Source organism: Heloderma suspectum, chromosome 7 (genome assembly GCF_057233095.1).
Source record: "Heloderma suspectum isolate Gila_16-S chromosome 7, 16-S_ref, whole genome shotgun sequence".
Taxonomy (NCBI): domain Eukaryota; kingdom Metazoa; phylum Chordata; class Lepidosauria; order Squamata; family Helodermatidae; genus Heloderma; species Heloderma suspectum.
This window is the reverse complement of record NC_139464.1, coordinates 105,485,261-105,504,611: the sequence shown is the minus strand read 5'-3', so window position 1 is coordinate 105,504,611 and position 19,351 is coordinate 105,485,261. Positions and strand designations below refer to the sequence as shown.

The window sequence follows — 19,351 nt, the reverse complement described above, 5'->3', positions numbered from 1 at the left end:
TTATCCTGGGAAAATGTTACTCCCCTGTGGGACAGCCTCCAGGAATGCCCCTCTCATCACAATCTGTTAACCAAAAATCTCCTGTAGAACCAGTTTAGATCTACTGAACTGGGGTTTAGAGACCAAGATTGGACTGCAGGTTCAGTCCTCATCCCTGCTCTGATTATAAGCACTTTCTAAGAGTGAGTTTAGGAATAAACCCAGCTTCACCTTAACCTGGTTTGATGATAATCAAACGTAACTGAGGAAGAGGTTCAGATAGAACTTGTATGCGTTTCCTCTCATATACAATGCCACAGCCCACTTCTACTCGCCAAACCAGAGTTCAACTGCAGGTCAGAGCCCTAGGAACATAGAAAGCTGACTTTTACTCTGCCGGACTACTTTCCCAGCAGTTCTCTAGGGTCTCATGTAGAGCTCCTACCTGATCCTTTTAACCAGTGATACCAGGAAGTGAACCTGGGACTTTCAGAAAGCAATGCATGTGCCCTACCACTGAACTACTCAGCCCAATCTTATTTTTATTGGAAATAGCTCCCACAGAAATCAGTAGGACCAATGCCCATGGAAGCATGCAAAGGATTGCAGTCACAAAATATTATGATAAACCTAAGTCACAAAGTCAGCACTTAATGTATCACTGCAGTCGCTCATCTCTGAGATCTGAATGTCTTTCAACAAATAGTCATATTTGGACTCTAGGATGGGCAAGGTACTTGTAGCTTGCTGAAGGATGCACCAAAGGAAGTTACAAGTCACTAAAATTACCATGAAATTTTCAGTGTGATATTACTTTTTACTTGGAGGTTTAGAATGAGATCTTTCTCTTGAAAGTAATCAATTCTATTCCCACCATAAATCCATTAATTGGTGTTCTCACATTAACTATTTGCTAGTCCTCATATTAACTATATGAAGTATTACAATGATCTTTCAGCTATGTTCCCTTCCTCCTCCATCTACTCTTCGTAGGCTATGAAGAATTATGTTGCCCAATTAATTTTTCATTATCCCTATACACTACATTATTTATTGCGAGTGCGCTTAAAGCTTTTAGAGCAAAAACCCAGTTTTAAATCTTCCCGTGGACTGTAAGATTCATAAAATGTAATAGTTCTTCATTCAAAGGAGCTAAATCCCTTCCCAAAAATGCAAGCTTTACCCTAGCTTACCTAAACCTCCCTATTTACATTACCTATTCTTAGCTGCCCCACTTAATTGCTCTGTTCTACAATCCCTTCCAATGACAGTTATAATAGGAAACCTAGTAGCTATTACTTGCAGATCATCCTTACTTCCCACACTAGCTAAAACATACACACTATGTCCATCATCCTGAGTCACCTTTATATAGTCAGAATCTCATTAAATCAGTGATTTTCAAAACATACTCTGGGGAACACTGAGGTTCCTTGGATGCATATCTGAGATTGCTTATTCCAAAGATCACTAAGGGTGGGCAAGCTTCCCTGAAAGCCAGCTTGTTCACCACCACAGATCTTCCACTGCAACATACAGCTGCCGGAAAGTTCTGGATGTGTTCTAGGCTTCATTCTTAGTTCGCACAGGGAAATGGAGAGGTTCAAGAGGCCTTCATGAATGAGCGTGTGCAGGGGTAGGCAAACTTTTTGGGCCTGTGGGCACATCTGGCAATTTCAGACACTGTCCTGGCCACCACCACAAAATGGCTGCCGGGAGGCACAGCTAGTCACAAAGGACAAGAAACCTGCACAAAAGACTGAGGACAAGGCAGAGGTGGGGCCTGAGCTTCAACGCACAAAGCGACTTCTTTAAGCCCAGTTTTCAGTGCCAACAGAAATCTATTTTATAGAAGGCAAACTTGCTCTGTCCACTCCACCCTCCTGCCAGCAAACATATCCCCCCACTTTTTCTCTTTCACTCTGGATCACCATCCCTATATTCTCTTTCACTCTGGCCCATCATCCATAGACACTCTTTCTTTCTCTTTCTCTCTCTCACTCGCACACACCCTTAACCACCTTGGTGGGTACCAGGTTACCTATCCCTGCTGTAGCACATGACTCCTGCACTGTGCAGTGGTTCTGTAAGAAACAAGACGATGTGGAAAAAGCAGAAAAAATGAAAACCATTAGCTGGATCCAAAGGTTCCCCTTTCTCTTTCTGTCGAAAGAAGGGAACCTTTGGATCTTATCTAAAATTGTTTGTTTTCCGGGCCAAATTCAAGGTGTTGGTTTTGACCTTTAAAACCCTATATGGTTCCGGCTCAGCCTATCTTAAGGAGCGCCTCCAGCAACACCAGACAGGCCGCTTAACAAGATCAGCCTCGGATGGCCTTCTCTCTGTCCCATCAGCCAGGACAGCTAGACTGGTGGGGACGAGGGAGAGGGCCTTTTCTGTGGTGGCCCCCACTCTGTGGAACTCCCTCCCTAGGGAACTCCGTCATGCCCCCTCTTTAATGAGCTTCCGTCGTGCATTAAAAACGTGGTTGTTCAGGCAGGCATTTGGGGTGGGTTAGGGTATTTAAAAAAAAATGTTTATGGTAAAATTTTATTGTTTTAAATTGTTTTATGGTGGGTTGTACATCGCCCAGAGTGGCTGGGTGACCAGTCAGATGGGCGATTAATAAATTTAATAAATAAATAAAAATAAATAAAAAAATATTAAACCAAGAATAGGTAATCTGTTTAGCTGCACTGCCAGTAAAAGCTCTGAGTGTTCTGTAAGTTCTTGTCATTGACATCATAATCAGCTGACTTTTATTTCAAGTTGCAAAGGGAATTACTGACTGGGAGATAGCAATATGTAAGCCTAACATGCACTTTTCTAAGCCTAACATGCACTTTTTATTTCAATTCAATTCAACAAGAAGGAAGGAGTGCTTATTTGCCACTGAAATCAATGGGATTTTAAAATGATAAACTTTGGCTGGATCACACATGCAATTAAATGAACCCCTGCCCAAAGTTAAGGCCTTTATCTAGGTGCCCCTGCCAGATGAAGTGAGGTGATGTCAGGTCCCAGCCTCAGCACTGCAGTGGGCCTTGTTGTTTATAGCTAAGATTTAACTAGAAATAGCCTGGAAGGGTCTAGGCCTATTCAGCCTGTCAAGAGTCTGTGTGAGACTATCTCTGTCAGTGATCTCAAAGCAGAGCCAGGGGGAGTCACCCTACTGGCTCAGCCTTGGCAAGGAAGCTCTCTGCAAGAACCTGACAGAGGTGGGGTGGGGTTTGCGGAAGGGTCGCCACAGTTGAGGTGTCAATGCTGGAAGGCTGAGCAGTGACACCCTGTTTAGACAGGGGCCTTGCTGAAAGGCCAAAAGCCCTTGTCTGTCAAGGTGTCCAGAGGAGGTGTCTTACAGTCATGCTTTTTCCTTTTAACCTGTTCTAACAGAGAGGAGCCTTTGCTAGGAACATCTTGTCTTCATTGCCTGAAACCCTCTCTGTTTGGATTCACCATCGTATGAGCCTCTGGAGGCACTCTGCACATGGACTCTTTCAAACTGGAACTTTGGATTGCTAAAGACTTGCCATGAAAAGTACCTTGATGCTTTCGATAGACTTTGAACTCGTTTGCTGTGGATTGTCTGTCTTCCTTCTTGTTAGCCCAGAGTGCCGTCAGGTTAGGTTTGTTCTTATCTCTTGGACTTCTCTGTCTGGACTCGTGCGGCGTGGAGTTACCAAGGCAAAAGCTATGGTATGCTTGTGTGGATTTACTCTTGGATTTGATAGGCCTTGACCACATAGCCTGGAGTTTTCAACGAAAGATTCAAAGTTGGACAAACACTCTGTGGGTGTGGTTCTGTTTAGCCCTTTCTAGAATCTACCCATTTGATTGCCTGGGAGGGATCATTCCAGGACTCATTCCCATTCCTTGTCCGGGGAACACCGTGTATGGAGTGCCTGGGTTATATTTCCCCAGGAATCCTGAGTCTCTCTTGTGTTCAGAGCCATGGAGATGGCAACAGGGAAACCATGTTGATGAGGTGGTAGTTTTTTATTGTTCTGGAATTACGTAGGGCCTAGAGCTACTGACCATCTGCTATATGATTTCAAAAGTGTAACCATTAAGCTTTGGCTGTGGGATTTCCTACAATAAAGCAATCTCAGTGGGGTGTCCTGTGTGTGTGCATGCATGAAGGATCAGGAAAGTTGATAGCTGAATGGCTACTAAGGAGAGGACATTTTTGGTGGAGGCGCCCCAGTTGTGGAATGCCCTCCAGAGAGGCTCGCCTGCTGCCTACACGTGGTCTTTTCGAGTGCAAGGTGAAGACCTTTTTATTCTCTCAGGCATTTTAGTCCTTCAGTTTTTATTGTTTTAAAATCTGTTATTGTATTTTTAGATCTTTACACTACTGCTGGTTGTCACCTTGGTTTTATACTGTAGCTTTACACATTTAAACATTTTATATTTTATCATGTTGTTGTATTTTATGGTTTTACCTGTTGTGAACCACTCAGAGAGCTTCAACTACTAGGAGGTATAGAAATTTAATTAATTAACTGAACAACAACACACACACCCCTCTGTTGTTTTTTTCCTTATTGGTCCACCAATATCACTGAACCAGCCTGAGCTTGTGGAACGGAGGTGTATAAAAATCAATTAAATTATTTAAATAATGCTTTTGAGGAGCTGTCTCAATTCTGAACATCAGGGGTGACCTGAGTGGGCTTGAAACATTCAGCTGCTGGAACCTGATAAATTTCTCAACATGCTGGTTGTCTGAAAAGCTACAGCCAAACATTCTGAGTAAGTGTGCCACCAGCCGTGATTTAGCATACATCATATTTATGCTATTTTATGTGCACTGTTCATCCACAACGTAGTCACATTCACTGCCGTCTCCCCACCCCACAAAGTGTCCTTCAGTGTGCTGTATAGGATGGCCTAAACCCATACACACAGAGCAGGGGGAAAAACATTTCAGAAAGCAAAACAAAAGACTGAGGGGCAGTAATTTGATGTCAGGGCTTAGTTCCTCATTAGTCTGTGACATGAAGGCAGCATTTTATTTTACCTCAGCAGTTCTGTATAGTTAACCCGAAGTTTCCCTACATCCTCACAAGGTGACAGCTCATATTCACTAAACCAGAGCAAACCCTAATTTTCAATGTGTTTCCTGACATATACCACTTCTCACCATATGAAGATACATTAATATAAAATATTCATCTTATGAAACCGACATGATTAAGATGACCTCATAGTAGTTTTATCATACAAGAAAGTAATACAAGGACTAACTCTTAGCTCCAGTCACATTACATACAAGTAACAAAGGTAGGCTTATATACTTACAACATATACAGTTTGATTCTGTAGATCAGGTGTCGTAGTTATCCGTTTAAACAAACGTATGAAATCATTGAACGTGTCACAGGATACAAAAGGAGGATCTTCTTCCTTGGTGGAAAGGCATTGCAACTGTCTCAAAATTTCTTCTAGCAGCAGTCTTGAAGTAAAACATTCAGTACAATTCACAAACACATGAGGTAGCTAAGAAGAAAGAGAATTAATTCCGGCTTGCTTTTATTGACACTATTACAAGAATTTGCAAAGAAGGGATAATATTATTCATGCACATTTCTTGTAATGAAACCGTGAGTCTTCAAATAACCCAAATCAATTGGCAAAGCAACAAGCCTACAAGTCCATTTGCAAAGCAAAACAATAGTCTTGCTGCTAGACTAGGGATGTCAGAGGAATCTGGTTTGGGGGTGGAGCTCGAAAAGCTTTCTTCTGCTTGGCCACCCAGACTTCGGTTCGTTTTCCGCTTGCTGACCCAACTTGGCCTGCAACAAGTCAGCCAAGCTAGTGGAATTCAGTGATTATTAATGGTGCAAATCACAGCCATAATTTGCACAAATTTGCATAATTTGCACAAATTACAGCTGCGATTTGCGCAAATTATAGCTGACACAACCCCCCCCCCCCCCCAAGCTCCTGGAGTTTGAGGAAAACTTGCAGCTTGGCTCACAAATGCAAGCCAAATCAGGCATGCCATGGTTCTCCAGCGAGCCCCAAAAGGGCAGATTTCCCAGTGATGGACATCCATATGCTATACTCAAAGATCTCACGAAACTCACTTAATGATTACAACTAGTTAGCAGCCGTTAATGGCTATCTAACTGGGATCAGAAGTTAAATTCATCTGTTCCAATACTGTATTTGATCCTCTGGATCCTTTTTCGGAACAGCTAAGACCTGCCAAAATGTTTCAAGGCCAACCTTATCACGTTGGTCCCCATACTGATTGTTAACGATTGTTGAGGAAACAGCAAAGATGAATAAAACTAATTAATCTGGAGGTTGTTCTCCCCCATACCTTCCCCCCATAAAAACCTGAAATGTTTCTTGATATATGGTACAAATCCATTATTCTTTTTACCTCTAAGGTTTTCAGAAGAGTCTGCATCACATACGTCTTCCCACTGGATGTGTGTCCATAGATGAAAAGGGATGGAAAGCTAAAATGCTGACGCTAGACAAAAATTAGATATAGTGTTTATTTTTTTTTAAAGTGCAACTTGGCCTTTCTTCAGCCACATGATCTGCAGAACTTTGACTCATCACACTTTCTGCTAGATGAGAAGCTGAAGAATGAAGGGACCCACTAAAAATGCAGCATCTAAGATCTACCAGAGCAACTTACCCCTTTGATTTTATAATCCATCAAATACTAAGGAGTAGGGTTCAAAAGCACGAATGGCCTGAAACCAACACTGAAACTCCCAAGACATTACAAGTCAGGGATTGGACAAGACTGGACAGTGTGAGCAGCAAAATCTAAGACTTCATGGCAAAAAGCCTTTAAAATGGTGCACACCAATAACTTTTCAAGCACAGCATTATGACAGCTTCTAACTGTAAGCTGGTTTGAAAGCCCATCATGGTTGAAAAGCAAAATATAAATATAATGAAATAAACTTGTTGAGTCATAGCAACATCACAATCTGAGTTATAGCTTCACGTGAGTGCGAGCGCGGTGGGTCAGTATGTTATGATTTATTTAATACCATCAGTATCTACTGCACTATGCAGCATTAGCAGAAAAGGCAGATCATTACCCCAAGGAAATTACAGTCTGAAGTTTAATAGCAGGACAAGAGCAATGGGAGCCTCAAGGAATTAATATGGACAAATACAGTTATACTTAGGCTTTGTTGCAGTTGGGCTGGGGACTGGAGGTACTTTGTTCACACAAGAGGTGGGTTTTGAAGAAGGATTTCAAGGAAAAGAGACAATGCAGTAGGCTGCATCACAAACAACTGCTTAGCCTGAGGGAAGTCCATCATCATTCTGAACACTCAGCCTAGCTTCAATCTTGCGATACTAAGGTCACTAGATGGGACTAGGACAAACTCAGAAAAATGGAAATGTGGCACAAATCCTGTTAGACTTCTGGCTCATCCCCAGCTCTAAAGAATCTGGAGATACCAATAGTAGGTGATTCCAGTGACAGAGCCTCATATAATCCCTATCCCCGTTGAAACAGACATGAAAACAGAAAGACACATAAAGCCTCCAAGTGTAAGATGCAAGAAAACTAGGATCTTAGTCCAATCATGGCATATTTCCATGGAAATGGACTAAACAGTAAAGAACACATTTCCAGAATGTGGTTACATACCCAAAAAGGAAGATAAGTCAATGGTTTGTGATTCCAGGTCCACTTAACTGTAATTTACATGCGTGCTTCCCTTTTCGATAAAGAGTTTTTCAATTTGCAGAAGAGTTGCATATGCAAACTCTTGATTGTTAAGTCAAGATCTTGCTTCTTAGCAGTTTTTAATCCATGGAAACTGATCAGAGTGGCTTTGCCAAGTAAACAGACAATTACACCGAATCATCTCAGACCAAGGAAGTCTTAAATCATAAGTATGGTACAACGCAAAAAAAAGGCAAAGTGATATTAAGTACATTTAGGGCACAATCCTATGCACGTTTAGACAGACAAAAAGTCTGACAACTCTTAGTATTCCCCAACCAGCCATATGGGGAGTTGGAGGACTTTTTTCTGTCTAAACACACATAGGATAGTGCCCTTATACTCATATACTGACAAACCAAACATGACGGTAGCACAAACGGGCAGAATGGAGGTTGCTAACCTATCAGTCTTAAACCCACAGGAAATTATGGTTTTATTGTTCACAAAATCTTCGATTTAGAAATATTGTTAGCATGGTGGGACACCATAGGGCATATGTACACCCACGCAAAATTCCTGTGATCCTTCCATCTCAAAGAGGGTGGACTGCAAATAACCAGGTATGACACGTGCAGATGTATGCACGTATTTGTATCTACTGCATCATACACACAGCAAGGAGGACACAGGGGGCTTAGAACCTCACCTCAAGTACAGATTTTATAACGGTGCGACCCTATTTATGTTTAGAAAGAAAAGAGTTCTACAACTCCCAGCATTCCCCAGCAAGCATGGCTGGCTGGGGAATGCTGGGAGTTGTAGGACTTTTTTCTGTCTAAACAGGTATAGGATTCTGCCCTCAGTCCGATATTGTGTACATTGGCCCCACAACCAACAGCTTTCAGAGGAACCTATTTCTAAGCAACTGACCTACAGACACCTTAACAAAGGTTCTCCTCCAATGAAATTATTCCTGCAGGATCCATTCATTCTCTGTGAAGTTTTAACTATTTTTAAGCAAATAAAGGCATATCTGCTACTTTCACCAAATCCAAGGAGACACTTTAGTTGTTGAGACAAGACTAGCACTCTCAACAAGGAAAGAACCCATCCCCCCAAATAAAGCAAAACAAAGCTGGAAAATAAGCCAATTTATTCTGAAGATATAATACTACCTGCCAACATGCCCTGTAATAACTTTCCATACGTATACTGTATGCACCCATACTTTTAAACAAAACTGATAAAAGCAGAACAGGCCAAGCGTTTCCAGACAACATACCATCTTAGTAACAATGGCATCCACTTCTTTCAGGTTCCTAACTTCAAGATAAATGCCCAAGTAGACCAACAAGTCTCATAATGTTTCCTGAAGGCAGTTTAAAGATTCATTATCTTAGTATTAAAAAAAAAAAAGCTTACCCTAGAATTTATTGGGAAGATCAAAATCATCCCTTTTGCTAAAAAAAGTTAAGCTTTCATTTAAAAACAATCTGTACTCCTAGCACTCGTGTTGAATACATCAATAATGCAGGCTTCAGAAGTCTATCTGTCAAAATTAAATGCAGCAGAAAACTGCTAGCCTCAATGTCCATACTGTGAACCAAACGACATGTTGTTCTCCTAAAGGGCTTACATGGATATTATGTTTAATTACACAAGCTTGCAGATAAAGGTAACTCCTCCATCTATGCCATAGCCCATATTAATCAATGTAGCAGAACATCTGTTACCTAAGACAGGTGAGGGAAACTGTGCAGTATTTCTCTCATAGCGTCTGCCTAATGAAATGCTATTCCAATGTCTATCAGAGGCTACAGAATATTTCTATGTTAAAAAAGACTTTTTTGTATAGAGAATGAATGAACCGTGAACCAAGAATTTTCCACTTCAAATCTCACCTCAGTCATGAATCTATGTGCTAGTCTTAGGCAAGCCGCTATTTATCTACCAGAGTGTCCCATGTGAAATATGGGGATAACATTGGCCTACTTTGCCAATATCATCTCCGTAATATTTTTTGTAAGACATACAAAGATGTATATAGTTAAGAAAAATTAAGAAAAAAAATTAAGAGAACTCTTTCCTTATCAATTTGTCTGCCAAGGAAATGGAAGCCCCGTATACTGCAAAAGGTTCTGGAACATGTACTAACAACACTGTTCACACAGGGTACTAGCCAGACCTATTGCGTCTCCCATGTGAACTTAGAAAGCATGCTAGAACAGACACGCACACACAGCCATATGGCTGGCTGCACACTGCAAAGATCCTTAGTGGATCCTTCTGTCTTTCAGAAAACTGTGTCCACCATTACCGATTTCATATAAAGAACTCCTGACTAAGCATTGAAGGACCTCAGAGATCTCCCCAGAACATAGTCTGGTTGAGGTAGGAAGAAGACAGAGAAACTATACGTGAAGAAATTTGAACCCTTTGGACAGGGGAGAGCAATCATTATCCACCCCAGACCAAGCTGGCAGGCTGGATGAAATCAAGAGGGCAGAGCCCCACCATGAAGCTCTCTCGTCACCCATGACATCATCTGCCCCCGCCCGGGCTGCTCTTTCCCGTGTCACTCACACCCCAATTGGGGCATCAGAGGTGCAGGAAGGGATTTGGCCAGGGCTTGCAGAAGCCAGCTCTTGCAAGTCCCAGCCAAATAGTGCAGGGGAATCCCCAGCTTATCTGAAGTCAGAGATAACAAAGCGATGTTGGATGGGTGGCACAAAGGGGAATCCCTTTGTTATCTCTGACCTGAGACAGCATCTGGATTCCTCTTCCCTCAGTGGAGAGTGCTTGGGGAAAGCAGGGGCCACGGAGGGTGTTTAACCCTCCATAGGCTGGATTGGGCCCTAGTGTGGGTCAGAATTCACTTGCAAGCTGGAGGTTGCTCTCCCCTGCCTTAGGGAAAGAGACACATAATTGTATTAATGTTATTGTTTATTCCTCCAGCTGTCACCATAAATAAATGTCTATAGAAGGCATATGTTCGTACAGAAGAATTTAACAGAATCTGCCACTGATCAGAGTTTTGTATGTCAGACATTACAAAAAAATAACAGAATTAACTAGACTTACTTTTCTTTACTCCTTCTAGTAACCGGGGAGAAAAGCAACGATATGAAATGATACTTTAAAAACTTTATTTCCTCCAGAGCTTAGAACAGGGGTGGACAACTTGTGGCCCTCTAGATGCTGTGAGACTGCAACTACCATCGGCCTTAGCAGCCATAGCTAATGGTGAGGGATGATGAGAGTTGCAATCACACATCTGGAGGACACCAGGTTGCCCACCCCTGGCTTAGCCGGACATGCATGGAGTTAACCCATTGGCTTTGCTTGGATGTCACAAAAAAACAGAATTGTGAATGTGTTGGTGCATGGTGCTTGATCTCTCCCACTTGGCTCCTTCTGCCAGCAGGAGCGATCAAGCAGTATACACCAGCAAGCTTGCTCACTCACAATATTATGACAGTCAAATGTGGCCATTGTATTCTCAAAACAATCTTGTAACACCGGTTAGGCTAAGAGCAGCAACTTGCTAAAGGAGTAGGCAAGCTGGTGCCCTCTAGATATTTTAGAATACAAATCCCCTAAATTTTATTGGCCATGTTGGCTTGGGCTTATGTGAGCTGTTGTCCAAAACATCTGGAGGACACTAGGTTGCCTATCCCTTTGTTAAAGGCTACCTAGAGACCTACATGCAAAGTGGAAATTTGAACTCAGGTCTCCTGGTGCCATCACCTAATCCACTTTACCATTGCCAGCTGTGAGAAGCCAAACAGCAGTGAGAGAACACTCTTCCTTTCCAGTAAGTAAGTAGCACACTGCCTTATACAGAGACTTCAGTCTGAAAACAAGGCCAAGGATCTTAAAAGTCAACCAGAAAAAGGAAGTTAGACAAATAAATAATACCTCTCCAAAGATTGACAATAAGGTGGACACTTGAGATTCTCGACAGGGCACCAGTCCTTCCAAATGAAGCAACGTTGCTTCTGGATACTCTGGATGTTTGAAAACAGGCATTTTAACTTCCGTTTCTGTGCCTAAGTACTTTCAACTGGCAGCTTCCAGGATGCAAGGAAGATCTGGAAAATGAAGCTGCAGTTATTTGAAAACTTCCAGTGAGAACATACTTACAAAGTATGAAGTGACAGATTATCACTCATGTTATAGCATATTGTTTGTATTAAAAATAGGAAGTAAATATTATAGGTTCACCTGAAGCCCAAGACTATAGTGGGCTGGGCCTTACACAAATATAAGATCAGCATCAGGCCCTCAAGACCTTTCAACAAAATATTCAAAACAGAAAGATTATGACAATAACAGAGATGTACATTATACATTTTGGATGTGTCTTTACTTCTAAGATGCATGCAACATTATAATATTAACAAAAGGAACATGAAGGACAGAAGGCAGGACTTTAAAGTTGCAGTCTTATCATGTTTAGCTGCCCCCACATTCAATATAAATGCCATCACATTCAATGGGTTGGAAATGGGTTCAATGTGGGTTTGTGTTAGCTTCATGTAAATATATTAATTTTTTATTGATAACAAGGATCTTTTAAATATTTGTTTTGTGATGGTGTATCGACTTTATACAGATAAACAAATCTAATCTGATCTGAAATCAATGTGACAAGCTAGTAATTACTTAAGTTTGAGCCCCACTGATTTCAACAGAATGCAAGTTTAACAAACCTGGGGTGCATCCAGATGGGGACCTCCTAGTACTATGAATCAAAAGACATTGTGCAGCATTAGGAAAACAAGGGAGGGTTACAAATACAAGACTCTGTTGTCGGGACTCCCCTAAATTAGACAATTTCCCTTCATCTGGAAGCACCCTTAGTCTGGATCCAACCAGGTGGGACTTCTTCTATGGTAAGTGAACGCAGGACAGGAAGCATGGAGAACAGGAGATAGTTCAAATTTGAAAGGCACGGGGTGGAATATAAATTCAGTGGCTTTGTTGTCAGTCCAACTTGGAGCATGACACCTCTTTTTCTACAATCAGGACCAAACAGGCATGACATTAAGAGCGCAATTATATCCATGATGAGAGAAAAAAAAAAAAAGTCCTACCACTTCCAGCATGGCCCAGCCAGTGTGGGAGTTGTAGGGCTTTTTTTCCAGTCTAAACATGGATAGGATTGCACCCTAAATCTATATCTGCTACCTCTTCTCTTCTTCTTTTTTTCATTTATACCCTACAGTGAACGCAGGGGGCCGGGCTGGATCTTTTAAAGCCACCCACTCACCCCTGCTAGGTCCCCGATCCGGATCGGGGGTCCTGTAGCCACCATAGCGTAAACAATGTGAGAACAAGATGACCTGGTTGGAAGACGCAGATTTAAAGTCACAGCTGCTTGGGAACTCAATCACCGCACCACCAGACTGCTGAACGGCGCCCTGTGGGGAGATTGGCGAACGCTCCACGCCTGCCCTCCGTACACACAACCCAAATGTCCCTGCACACTGAGGCCAAAGGGGCCTTTTGGCCCAGTTATCGGTTTTCCCAGTAGTAACGTATGGCTGTGAGAGCTGGACTATAAGGAAGGCTGAGTGCCGAAGAACTGATGCTTTCGACCTGTGGTGCTGGAGATAGGGATGTTAGAGAATTCCGCCATGGATCCCAGGGGGGCCGAATTCCAGTGAATTCAGCCCCCCGGAATCCGTGGCAGGATGGAGCCCCCCGCCCCACCACCCCGGGAAAGCCTCGCGAAATGGAGCCTACCTGACTGCGGCTTCAGCGGTGGTGGCTCCGGCTGCTGCAGCCACCATTTGCATCCCTACACCGGCCCGTAATAGGCTACGTATATATTTACATAGCCTATCACGGCTAAAGCAGAGATGCAAATGGTGTCCCCTACGCCATTTGCGTCCCTGCTTTAGCCATGACAGGCTACGTAAATATTTACGTAGCCTATCACGGGCTTACGTAGGGACGCAAATGGCATCCCTTACGCGGGACGCCATTTGCGTCCACACCAGCCCGGCAGCGGCTGGAGGCCCCGCTGCGGGTTGGCCCGGCCAGTGGCTCCGCGGCCTGGCCGGGCAGGATTCCGGGGGCGAGGAACAGATAGCCTCCCCTACCCCATCGAGGACTCCGGGGGGTAAGAACGGATCACCTCCCCCCACCTGCGGAACCCGGCGGAGCCAGGTAAGCGGGGTTTCGTACATCCATAGCTGGAGAAGACTCTGACGAGTCCCCTGGACTGCAAGGAGGTCGAATCAGTCCATCCTCAAGGAAATCAACCCCGAGTGCTCATTGGAAGGGCAGATACTGAAGCTGGAGCTCAAATATTTTGGCCACCTAATGCGAAGAGAAAAGTCACTGGAAAGGACCCTGATGCTGGGAAAGATTGAAGGCCAAAGGAGAAGGGGACGGCAGAGGATGAGATGGCTAGATAGCGTCACCGATGCAATGAATATGAACTTGAGCACGCTCCGGGAGAGAGCGGAGGCCAGGAAGGCCTGGCGTGCTGTGGTCCATGGGGTCACGAAGGGTCGGACACGGCTGAACAGCAACAACCATCCTCTGGAGCCCGAGCCAGGCACCCCGCCCACGGTGCGGCTCCCGGGCCGGTCGCTTGCTCGCGAGCAGGCGGGACACTTGAGGGGACAGAGCGAAGCGCCGGCGGCGGGGGCGCTGCCTGACGGGGGGCCGGGCTTCCCCTCGCGGCGGCCGCTTTCCCCGAGGGGCGCAACCCGCCCTGCCTGTCCGCCCAGCGGCGCGTCCCGCGGAGCTCGACGGCCCTCGCTCGCAGGGAAGCGGCTGCAGTCTACGCGAGCCAGCCACCGGCGGACTCCGCCCTCCGCGCCTTTCGGGACCCGCGCCTACCTCCTGCGGCGGGGGACGGGAAGAGTCCCTGAGGCGCCGGAGCCGGGCGAGCTCGTCAGCCGGCCTCGCCTCGGAGCACCCACGTGATAGCCGGGGGCGGCGAGGCAAGCGCGGGCTGATTGGGCGCCGGAGTCATCACTCAGCAGCATCGGCCAACGGCGCGCGAGCGAAGGCGGGAGGAAGCGCGCCCGGGGAAGGCCCTTTTCTTCGCCACGAGGGCTCCTCTCGGTGGGTGTTTCAAGGCGCGATGCTAGGCGTGTGGAGGCAGAAAGAAGTCCTACAACTCCCAGCATGCCCCAGCTGGCTGGGGCATGCTGGGAGTTGTAGGACTTCTTTCTGCCTCCACACGCCTAGCTTCGCGCCCGTGACCTCTGACGGCCAGCGAGCGCGTCCCCGCCGCAGCGTGGGTTGTGGCGGTCGGAGCCTGAGGCCGGCTCGCCTCAGCCCCCGCTTGGAAAAGCGCCGCGGAGGCGGGCAGGGCCCGACTACCGGCCTCTGCAGAGTTGAGGCCCCGCGCTCCTCAGCGGCTGACGCGACCCGCCGCCGTTAACGTGAAATATCGTTTCGCGGCCCATCAGTCTCCGGCTGGCTTAAACTGAGGTGAACAGAAGCACCCCGCCTGCGGGGCCGTGCTGCCGAAAATCCCAGTCCTGTGCTTGTGTGCCACCTGTTCCTCCGAGTCCGTGTATTTAGGCCTGCCGCTGCATCTTGAAACGGGGCCGTGTAAGGGAGTGGCGGGGGCCGTGTAAGAGGGTGGCGGGGGCCGTGTAAGAGGGTGGCGGGGGCCGTGTAAGGGGGTGGCGGGGGCCGTGTAAGGGGGTGGCGGGGGCCGTGTAAGGGGGTGGCGGGGGCCGTGTAAGGGAGTGGCGGGGGCCGTGTAAGGGGGTGGCGGGGGCCGTGTAAGGGGGTGGCGGGGGCCGTGTAAGGGAGTGGCGGGGGCCGTGTAAGAAGGTGGCGGGGGCCGTGTAAGAGGGTGGCGGGGGCCGTGTAAGGGAGTGGCGGGGGCCGTGTAAGGGAGTGGCGGGGGCCGTGTAAGGGAGTGGCGGGGGCCGTGTAAGGGAGTGGCGGGGGCCGTGTGGCCCTTCAGATGTTGTTGGACTGCCGATCCCATGAGCCCTGGCCAGCATAGCCAATGGTGAGGGCTGATGGGAGTTGCAGTCTAACAACATCTGGAGCGCCGCAAGTGCCGCATCCCTGCTGTGAGACAAAAACACACACAAACTCGGCTATTGAACCATACTCTGCTACATTCCTGCCATAGGTATTCTCTCAGGCTATTTGCAATACTTCTCTGCTAAGCAGCAGCATGAACAGGAATAACCAGCGGGAACTCCTATGAAGTATTCCCTAAACATTCATCATATAGGCCACGACATAATGAGGTTGCTCTTCAAAGGGGCGCTCAGCCATTTGCGTACCAAATATAAGCTGTGCCTCCCCACCACCACCTTCAGATGTAACCTTTTTACAAAGTAATTAAGAATTTCTAAACCAATATTTGGTTTCACCTTATTGAGGTTTCAAGCACTTATATTATACCATAGCTTGGTGGCAGAGCACCTGTTTGGCATGCAGAAGGTCTCAGATTCAATCCCCAGCTTCTCCGGCAAGGGCTGGGCTCCTGCCTGAAACCCTGGAGAGCCACAGCCAGTCAGTGTAGACAATACTGAGCTATGTGGACCAATAGCCTGACTTTATAATTTTCTTAATTACAAGCAGTCTGTTCCTATGCAGAGTATAGTTCAATGCTGCGGAGATCCTGGTCCCAAAGGGGGTCAAACTCTTTTTTGTTTGTTTTGTTTTTGTTTTACTACAAGAGTTATACCTCCTTATGCATATATTTCATGCATTTAAGCATTAATTGAATTGTCACAGGATGGACTTTTGGCATTTTTTATTTTATTTTTGCCATTTAACTCTAGGGTTTATAATTTCCTCCTTCTCTACCCAATCTGTATATATACCTAGATATGTACGGATTGTGTAAAATCCGTTCCATCTGCGTTTCACAGATTGCAGGCACCTTTCATTCTGCCGTCCAGTCATTGACAGAATTGGGGGGGGGGGGTGTTCTGGAATTTGCACAAATTTGCATTTGTGCAAATTCACATTTGCATAACATTCACACTTGTGAAAATGTGCAGATCTCCCAGTCCACAAATCCCCCCCAAATTAGCATTTTCACACTTTAGCCTTTGGGGGAAATGCACATTTTCGACTGCGTTTTAAATTTTTTTACATATTTTTCTATTACTAAATTTGTGCAAAATTTGGGAAAGTTAGAAAAAAGGTCCGCAAGTCCACAGAATCAACCCGATTGGGGAAAAGCCAGTCTGCTGTGGAATCCACAGGTCAGATTCATAAAAATTCAAACTCATTTGATTCCATTGTGGATTTCTCCGACATCCCTATATACCTGCCAACTGAAGATGACACTTCTGAAATGGACTCTAGCCCATAAAATGTTATGCCATAATAAATATATTAGTCTTTAACAGCACATTATTATACATGTCTATTCAGAATTAAGCCCCATTGAGTGCAATGTGACTTACTCCCAGGTAAGTGTATATAAGCCCCGTTGAACTTAATGTGGCTTTCTTCTGAGTAGACATCTATAGAATTGCATTGTAAGACAATGTTGGCTTTGCTGCAACAGACTAAAATATCTACTCTCCTGCAAGTACTTATGAATGCTTGTGTAAGTCATAGTATCCCTATGGGATATCTTTCTGGATCCAAGGGTAGGCACTTGTTGCCCTCCAGGTGTAGCCAGCATCGCCAGTGGTGAAGGCTGATGAGAGTTGTAGGCCAAAACTTCCAGAGGGCCACACATTTCCCATCCTAATCCATTACTATTCAAAAGCCATGTCTTCTTTTCCCTGTCTGGTCCAAGGGCTATTATAATTTATGGGCAAAATCCAGCAGGATACCACCTCACAAGTTCTTCAGCATTTTAATAAAACATTGCAAATCAGAAGGGAAATAGAACAGATTTCACCATGCTGTGAAGTATAGTTACACATTTAGAACAATGGACACAATGAAAAGAGCTGATAAATTCTTATCTTTAGTAGGTCCTACCTATGATATACTGTGCATGGCATTATATAAGTATGTCAGGCTTTGCAGATATGAGGTAGGAGTTAATAGTTGTTTAAATCCTACCTCCCGACCCATGGTATTCAATGCGCTATCCTTCAGTTTTTGCTATTTTGCAAAGGCTTATAAAGCGTTTCCCCTGCACATTGTATTAGACTGCTTTGCAACATTTCTGGCTTTGTGTCTACTCAAATAATTTGTTTTGGGTGTATTTTTTTACTTGAGGGAACCTACTGTGATAAAGACTGATATCCCCTAAATAACATCTGTGTGAATATATATGTACATATCACTCACACTTAAAAACCTTGCAGCAATTTTGTTGTTCACTCTCAGGCTGTGTTCCATGTAAATATCAATCCTATTGTTGCACATTTCTACTAAGGCATGAAGGACAGTTTAAAATGATGTACTTCATCCTGAGGCAGGAAAAGCAAACAAAACATTTGAACTGCAGAAGGAGACACTCTTTGTCACAGTAGAACACAAAGGCTCAATACAGACTTGACTTCCCAATCTATAAAACTTTTTAAAAACAGCTACATTTTACCCTGGGCTGATAAATTGCTTACTGAGACTAATAGAAAAATCCTATCTGCTACTCAGCTTGATCTCTTCCTTCAACCTATTTTCTATGAGCATGCAGCTGTCTCAGTCCTAGGCCTACATGTCAGCAAAAATAAACGTGGTGTATTAAAGAAAGAAGAGGAACCTGGGAGGGAGGGGTGATTTCCTCCTGTCCATCCTCCTCCTCTTCCTTCTTCAGTCTTTGCAAAGTATGGATTAATGATTTATAAATGACAAGATTAGAGAACCCTCAACTTGGCTGACATCATTGATGTATATCGGCTGGGCAACTTTTGGCCCTCCAGACATTGTTGGACTGTAACTCCCATCAGCCTAAGCCAGCATAGCCATTGGTGAAGGATGATGGGAGTTGTTCCAACAACATCTGGAAGGCCACATGTTGTCTACCACAGACATATATCATACATACTAGTGATAAGCTTACAGGTCCAGTTTGCTAAGAAAATAAGGCAGCAATATATGGCAGAGACCAACTCATGCCCTCCAACTTCCATAAATTAAAAAAGGAAAACATTTGTAACATCCCTTTCTCGTATCAAGGATCACTGCCCCAAAGCCTCCTGCCAGCAGGACTACAAATTGCCAAAGCTTTCTCCGTCAGCTGTACACTGTATTCTTTTACTTTACAATAGCTTGTCCTCCTCTGTCAATTTAAAAACCAACAGGGTGTTTGTTCTTTGGGTTAAAGATATACTTAGAAAAATATAATTATCCAACAAATCACTAGTTCTATGGTGGCCATGTGTCTTACTTTACAGAGGACAGTCCCCTTTTCCAGTACGTCTTTGATGGCTGCAAATGACTTTACAGTTTTATAGTCAGGACTGACCTCCTTTCTCACCTTTCTCTCTCAACTGTTTTATCTGTCTTTTGAACACCAAGCCCAGATTCCATCAAAGTACTACTCACTCACACAGCCTGCTTTTATTGCCTTTTTATCCTGTCTAGGCAGCCCTTGAGGTTCCTGATGATCACTAAAACAATTTTCTTTCTTTCCCACTTTCAGCTTAAGATTCTACCAGTTTTAATACTGCATGTTTGATCTTCAAGAACCTAGATTTATTGCTAGGCTGAATTTAGACATTTCTTTTAGGCTGTATTGCTACTGAAAACGCTGGTGATTCATCTTGTAATTAATGGCTGGTGTTGACCCTAGTTCTAATGAGGCCTTCA

At 44.7% G+C, this 19,351-nt stretch overlaps 1 protein-coding gene across 2 annotated transcripts in view; it reads right to left on the bottom strand.

The window, feature by feature from the left end:
* The window catches only part of ORC5 (origin recognition complex subunit 5), a 127,609-nt gene extending 113,029 nt beyond the window's left edge, over positions 1 to 14,580 (bottom strand). For both annotated transcript variants that reach the window (XR_014784530.1, XM_084811472.1), the window contains exons 1-4: positions 14,489 to 14,580; positions 11,552 to 11,724; positions 6,371 to 6,463; positions 5,281 to 5,478 (exon numbers count right to left, since the gene is read on the bottom strand). Coding sequence is in view for 1 of the 2 variants with exons in the window: in XM_084811472.1 (XP_084667598.1) it covers positions 5,281 to 5,478; positions 6,371 to 6,463; positions 11,552 to 11,662 (402 nt within the window). In the remaining variant the exon portion in view is untranslated. The remainder of the gene's footprint in view (positions 1 to 5,280; positions 5,479 to 6,370; positions 6,464 to 11,551; positions 11,725 to 14,488) is intronic.
* Between the last annotated feature and the right edge of the window lie 4,771 nt (positions 14,581 to 19,351).